General features: G+C 32.8%; 1 protein-coding gene across 3 annotated transcripts; it reads right to left on the reverse strand.

Moving 5' to 3' along the window:
* Positions 1-2,484: 2,484 nt before the first annotated feature.
* On the reverse strand, positions 2,485-5,873 carry LOC142529601 (alkylated DNA repair protein ALKBH6 homolog). Of its 3 annotated transcripts, none has more exons than XM_075635172.1 (7): positions 5,660-5,873; positions 5,537-5,597; positions 5,375-5,410; positions 3,538-3,650; positions 3,065-3,308; positions 2,937-2,983; positions 2,485-2,871 (listed from the first exon to the last, which is right to left on the reverse strand). In XM_075635172.1, the coding sequence occupies exons 1-7, from the start codon at positions 5,768-5,770 to the stop codon at positions 2,686-2,688; spliced, it is 798 nt and encodes a 265-aa protein (XP_075491287.1). In that variant the 5' UTR covers positions 5,771-5,873; the 3' UTR covers positions 2,485-2,685. The 3 variants fall into 3 exon arrangements, with proteins under 3 accessions (XP_075491287.1, XP_075491286.1, XP_075491288.1); XM_075635171.1 differs by having other exon boundaries at positions 5,372-5,410; positions 5,660-5,872; XM_075635173.1 differs by lacking the exon at positions 5,375-5,410.
* Between the last annotated feature and the right edge of the window lie 1,305 nt (positions 5,874-7,178).

Consider the following 7,178-nt stretch of genomic DNA (forward strand, 5'->3'; position numbering starts at 1 on the left):
CGAAACTGTCATCTATTTTAATAAAAAAAAAATTGTGCAAGTTGGTCGGAATTTGGCGACGGAGCGTCGACAATGGCGATGACGACTAGGGTTTCCAAAAGTGTTATGGAATATCAAAGTGTCATGGGCCTTGAGTTGTTGGGTCATTAGATGGTCAACATAATTTGTGAAATTTAAATGGGCAAAAATAATTTTGATGAAAAATGCTTTATTGGTCCCTTAAGTTTAAATTTACAAAAGTTGTACATATTTTCTCATTAAATAAATAATTGAAGTTGGACTTTAATTATTTATAGTAAATCGTGATTTACAAAAAATCGGTTATAAATAAATTAATTAAAAAGTAGACAAAGGAGTTTGTATACTTTGTTAATTTAGTTTATAATCGTGGCTGTTAGTGATTGGATCAAGATATATAATATTGGATCAATTGATTATTTTGATAATTAATTGATGGTATATGATTTTTGATATTATGCATGAAGGATGATCAAAACTCAAGCCCAATTTGGTAGGTGTATGCTATGATATTTTGTGTTGAATTATTGTAATAATTATCAATTTATGAAGTGGGCTTGGTTTATAGCCCGTTCCCACCCCATGATATGTATGAAAGGGAATCGTTTAAGGTACCCGCTTTCGCAACGGAAGTTTCAAAATTATTTATTTCACAAAAAACCGAGCATCCTAGACACTAAGATGTGTAACAAATACAACAAAACACAAAATGACGTTCATAGAATGTTTTAGAAAATATATCTATCAATCTTAAAAGATTGATGATGGCTCCAAATTAGTTGTCAAACAACTAAGCTCTTCAACAACAAGATTGATCTACAAGCTTCCAAGAGCACACCTTGCTCAAAATCAAGCCCACCACCAACAAAGAAGATCCACCTTACATTTGCACTAGAAAATGTAAGGTATTTTTCTTTGAGAAGGGAATGTTTTTCTTCAACAATTGAAGAACAAAATTGAGAGGACAATCACTCTAAAATTTCGGCCATATGAGTTGGGGAGGAGAGAATGATGACTTTTTTTTGTGCTTAAAAAAGTTAAAATGAGCATGTGCATGCCATGCATTGGATATTGAAAAAGTAGCCTCCAACCCTTCACCTCCCTTGCATGCTTTCTAATTGGGCTTGTAACAATTACAAGGACCATGGAGTTTTTATTTAAATATCTCAAACACATTTGAGACCCTTTAAACTTTACTTGATTTTACTCAAACCCACTAGTTTAATAATTATCTCTAATTGGGCTCTACAAGGCTCAATGTTATTTAATTAATTCAAGACTTGAATTAATTTAATTATTTGGACACTACTAGGTCCACTAGTGTTTAATTAATTCAACACTTGAATTAATTTAATTTAGTACATAATAATGTTTATGAAAATCACAATTTTCAAATACATTATTTATTTGGTCAACTTTTAATTTAGGAACATTTTCTCAAATTAAAAGTCATATTCCCCTTATAGAAGTCATACTTCTAATTTTCCTTGCGCTTATAAACTCCTTTATAAGCCGTTCAACACATTGAACTATTTTTAACTTCTCAACGGGATCTAGAAAGTTAGCACTTGTGTGGCCCTCAATGGTTCATTGATACAACTAGCCGTGAGTTCACATCTCCATGTGATTCGGAACTAAACAAGTCCTTATATGAGTATACCCCAATTGCTCCATTCTTAATTATCAACTCCTTGATAATAAGAATGTCAGAACTCAAGTCTGATAGTACCTAACCAATCATGTTAAATGCCTAATAGCATCGCTTACATGATTCCCTAGGTATCAAATGATAGTGCCTGCAAAAACCATTCTTGAGTATGTCAAATTCCATACATCTATTTTAATTCTAAATATGTTAATTAACAATTTTTCCTTGTTTGTATTATTTTGCATGAATAAAAAAATAAAAATGGTAGTTTATATTAAATTGACATACGATTATTTTTTAATCATCTATAGTAATTCAAGAATTGTTGGACTAAGATTAAAGTTAATATATTGAAGAGAAAATTGATTTTATGCTATCATTGAAATAAATATATTAGATCTCAAAAATAAAATCAAATTAAAAATTAGTTCATCTAAAATATAGATGAAATTTTTTAATTATATGGATCACAATTTTTTAAAAATATTTCAAATTTTCAAAATTCATATTGAAAGAATTATATCATAATACCTACGTGAAAGAGAGAAAATAGAATGCTATAATAATCAGTAGTATTTATGGTAAATTGGTATGGTGAAATTTTGATTAAATATAAAATAATAAATCATAAACATTTAGAAAATATGAAAATTTCAAATATTACTTGTCCAAACTAGGGTATAAACCAATAGCGAGCCTGACATAAACGAATCTGATTCACAACCTTTTCGAGCCAAAAACCAGGTCAAAGAATATTTCATTCGTACCAGAGATTATCAAATTCGAGCCGAACTCAAACTTGTTTGAATTTTTTCGAGTTAAGCCTTAAAATTTGTTGATATTCAGCTTTATTCAGTTCGTTGACAACCCTAATCCAAACCAAAGTTTCACATTCTTAGCCAACAACACAACACACTTATACTATCAGACACCATTTAATAACCTTGGTACTCCTATCAATATTTCCATCCATAAATCGAGTGTTGATCATAGAAGCCCATTATCATTTATCTGTTGCTCTATATCTGAAGTTTTGCCAAAGTTTTATGGACTTTCAACACTACTCGGCACGTCAGAGAAATTCTCGTACCAGTCCTGTGAATGATGGTGCCTCCTCCATATTCGCTGCTGCTACTTACAATCTTCAAATCGGAGATGGCCGGAATTTGTCCATCGCCTAGAAGAGTGTTATTGACATTGATAGCCTAGAAAACATGAAAGACGTTACAGATGTAGAAATGTGATGTTGTGCTTCATTTGATTATCTTACCTCGTCATATCGCTGCAGTTCACTATCTTCTATGCCATGCAAGTAATCTGGAAGGGACTAGAATATCAGTGCCAATCAAACCCAACAGAGCGAGTTTACCTATGTAAAAATCTTAAACGAGTATCAACCTGAGTATGCCGCATCTTTAAATATCAGCAAGCTGCGCGACATTAGTGCTACAGAAAACGGACGATGTTCACTCAATGATTCATTCACATGCAAAGGTGCTGATTCAGAAATTGTATCATTATTGAATCCCATCATCCCTCCAGCATTTTTAAAACTCTGATGGGGAGTAAAGTTCATAATAACAGGTGATCCAAGAGACAAAATTGCCACCACAGGTACATAAGCAGGTCCATCCTGGTGTGGCTGCTTGGCAAAATCAAAATGTGACCAGGTGCAATTAAAGTTATCGACTGGAAAAATCACAAAAAAAAAAAGAGGTTCTATCCTTTTTCCTCTCTTGTAAAACTACAAAAGAAAAACTGATGGTACAACAAAATAGGGAAGAAAAATACAACTGCAGAACTATAAACTTTATAACAAAATACTGAATAAAAAATAGTTGAATATTTAATCATGCAATTCCGGGACCAACCATTATTCCTTGATCAGAAAGATATTCATTGATAAGCACATGATTGATTGCTGACGGAAAAAGCTTTGATTCTGCATAGATCCTATGAGTAACGTGTTCTAGCCAAGGTGGCACTGCAACAAATAGAAAGATCCAATGCTTAGCTCTTCTGGACACACAAATTTGAAGTCAAGTATCGTTTTAGGACCATTATGAAATAATATGTCAGTACATCATGGCACAATGCAGCTTGCATGTAATCATGTTTCATGTTATACCCTGCAACCACTACATTAACTGCCGCGTCATCTACCTAATTGGCTAACAACATCAGGAAAAAAACAATTACTTCCCAAGTGTAAAATAAGGTGGGAGTATACTATTCTTTTCTAATACCATGGGATGAGATTGCTTTAACTTGGTATCTGTTATGAACTCAAACCCCAATTAACGAAAACTGAAATTTCATTAATCGAAATAGAAAAATTACATAAAAAAATGATCCCTAGAGTGTAAAATATTCTAACAGAAAACTTTTCCCTCCCTAGCAAATGCTAGCCAAATAACTCACAAAATTCATCCCTAACTCACTCCACACTCACTGCACTCCCTTTTTAACTTCCCTCTCATGTACTCGTAACTGATTCTCCCCACTTCCCTAATGAGTATCCCACCTAGGCCTCTCCCATGTTGCGAGAGGTTTATGCCTATACACCAAAAGAGTGTTGGCGAGTAAATTTTTTATTAATCTCCATTGTGACTTGAGACTGGATATCAGGAATTAATATGGGGAAAAAGTCAAAAGTCTTCTTCAAATCAAAATAAGCAAACTGGGGTTCAAAGTAAATCAATGCCGCTCAAATTAAAAAGAATGGCTGTAGTGTGTATATATATTAGAAGCTGAAATGAGAACCTGCACACTCAAACAATTAAACAAGAAGATTAAAATGAAATGGAAGATAAAATGTAATTTTAATTAACTTCAACTTGATTTATACCAGAAAAATTATGCTAGGCATCATTTTCTAAGAATTCTGAATGCAGTAAACCAATATTTATATGCTATGTTCAGCAAATGGTATTTCAACATTATGACAAATTTGTGATTTAATTTTATTCTACTTTCATCCAAATGATTTCTTCCATCATTTGAAAACCTGAGAGATTATGGCCAGGTGATAATTGCAACCAAAACTAGAAGACAAAACAACATACAATCTAGCCATTTGGGCATGGGCATTTGTCTGTGAGCATTGACCATAAGGCCAAACCATGTAACATTTCAAGAAGTTTCTACTTTATTTATCCTCCTAGTCCTATCATCGTATGAGGACAACTTCAAAAGGAAATCAAGATTGAGGGCCCAATAAAATTCTTTAAGACAATCAATTACTATGAGGTTTTGCAAGATTCCAATCCATCATGGCAGGAACAAGTGAACGGATATTGATAGCCATTTCATCAGAAAATTAAAAGACAAACAACATCAACCAGGTATACACCCCAGTGCATTCCTGAATAGCGTATATCTCAACTAAAGCCATTCCCTTGAAATGCTTCGAAGTCTTCAATTCAACTCAAGTATACAGTAGTAATATTCAAGGCTTTAATTCTCAAAATTGTAGTTTATTCTACAAAATTTGGGATTTGAGGTATCTCTTAATGAATTCATTAGCCGTAATTTTGGAAGTATTTAGCTATTTTCCTTTCTCGTATAAATAATTTTTGTATATTTCCGATCTTAAGTTATTTGTTTTTCTTGTAATCGAGGAATCAGAAAATTCTCATGAAAATCCACAAACCTAAATTATAAAAGAACTCGACTACATTAATGAGCAATAATTTCAGGACTCACAACCCTGCGCGAGAAGACCCTTGTCATGCACAATACCTCCTGTCATCCATCATTAACAATATTATCAAATCAGGTGAAGATAACGATTCTCAAACAAATAGCAGATACTTCGAGCTAGACGAACCAATGTAGGACTAGCTAGGACTTTGATAAAGCCACACATACCCCAATTTTGTAGTCTCCTGTTCTTCAAAGTTCTCCACTTTGAAATGGGGGCTTTATAAATCTGCAACACAAGAACAAAAATCATACCACAGAAATCAATACAGCCTACCTCTCTATGCTTACATTATTCAAGAGCTGCTCTTCTTCGGCTACGGTAACATACTCGGGAAGGTAAAACACGGTCGGCACGGAACCGACAACAAATTCTTCTAATCCGGAAGTTTCTACGTCCATCGAACGTGCTTTGGAATCGAAATCATGAATTTAACTCGAGCCTGCGGGATGTTGGCAGTAAGGAAGAAAGGTTCTTGAAAGTTGAAATTGAAAGAAAAAAATGGGAATACATGGAATACATTTAATATTGTAAAAATTAAAAATTTACATTAAAAATTTAAAATTTCAAATTCACAAAATATATTAAACATCACATTTTATAAAATTTTCTCTCTTACTTAAATTTTCTTCACAAATTCAGAGACTTATTTATAGAATTTTTTTTGAAATAATCCAAAAATAAATACATCGTCACACACTAATTTTCAATATTTGCAACTCTTATTTTCAACATTCAAATATTTCAACTCTTTATTTCAACATTCTCTCTTGTGATGATGATCGTGCTATAGTGATTGTCTTCATTACGTTTTTATACTGCCTCGTTAAAAACCTTACTAGGAAAAACTCATTGGGATAAAAAAACATAGTAAGGGAAAAAAAGTGTAGTCACGTAAACTCCCTATCATTTTAACCCGAACAATTCTTCACAAATTTCGTAGATTGTGCATCTCAATATTATATCTATGTTTTCTGAATATTGTCGTAGGAAGCGCCATTGTAAAAAGATCTGATGAGTTTTCACTTGATTGAATGTAAAGAATATCAATATCTTTATTTTTCTCAAGCTCTTGAGTGAATGCGAAGAACTTAGGGGGATATGTTTAGTTTTGTCGCTTTTTATGTATCCTTCTTTCATTTGAGCAACACATGCAGCATTATCTTCATATAATATCACATGCTTCTTGTCGAATGATAATCCGCATGAGATTTGGATATGTTAGGTCATTGATTTTAGTCATACACATTCTCGACTTGCTTCCTGTAGTGCAATAATCTCGACGTGATTTGATTAAGTTGTTACGAGTGTTTGTTTCTGTGAACGGCAAAAAATTGCAGTGCCTCCACGAGTAACTTCATATCCGGTTTGGGAACGTGCCTTGTGTGGATCAGATAAATACCCAGCATCAGCATAAGCAATTATGCTTTGATTGGTATCTTTTGAATACAAAAGTCCAAAATCTGTCGTTCCTCGTAGATAACGGAATATATGTTTAATTTTGTTCCAGTGTCTCTTTGTTGGATATGAGCTAAAATTTTCCAATAAATCTACAGCAAAGATATATCAGGTCTTATATAATTTGCAAGATACATTGTAATGTCCGAAAAACCAATCTACGTAAACTACATGGATATTTATTATTTTTATTGCTTAATTGTTTTATTTAATTTATTTTAAATGATTGCATGATATTTATTAAATGATATATGGTATGATTCCATGATTAAATGATTATATGATATGATTCATGAAATTGAAGGATTTTACCCGAATAATCGATAATAGGCAGGGGAAATGAGATCGGGA

This window comes from Primulina tabacum, chromosome 16, assembly GCF_025594145.1.
Source record: "Primulina tabacum isolate GXHZ01 chromosome 16, ASM2559414v2, whole genome shotgun sequence".
NCBI lineage: Eukaryota > Viridiplantae > Streptophyta > Magnoliopsida > Lamiales > Gesneriaceae > Primulina > Primulina tabacum.

Coding starts and splice junctions, on each gene's coding strand:
- LOC142529601 (XM_075635171.1), bottom strand. CDS start 5,770: ATGGACGTAGAAACTTCCGGATTAGAAGAATTTGTTGTCGGTTCCGTG. Junction 3,651..5,371: donor GGGTCTTCTCGCGCAGGGTT/GTGAGTCCTGAA, acceptor TATTTGTTGCAG/TGCCACCTTGGCTAGAACAC. Junction 2,872..2,936: donor AACTGCAGCGATATGACGAG/GTAAGATAATCA, acceptor CATGTTTTCTAG/GCTATCAATGTCAATAACAC.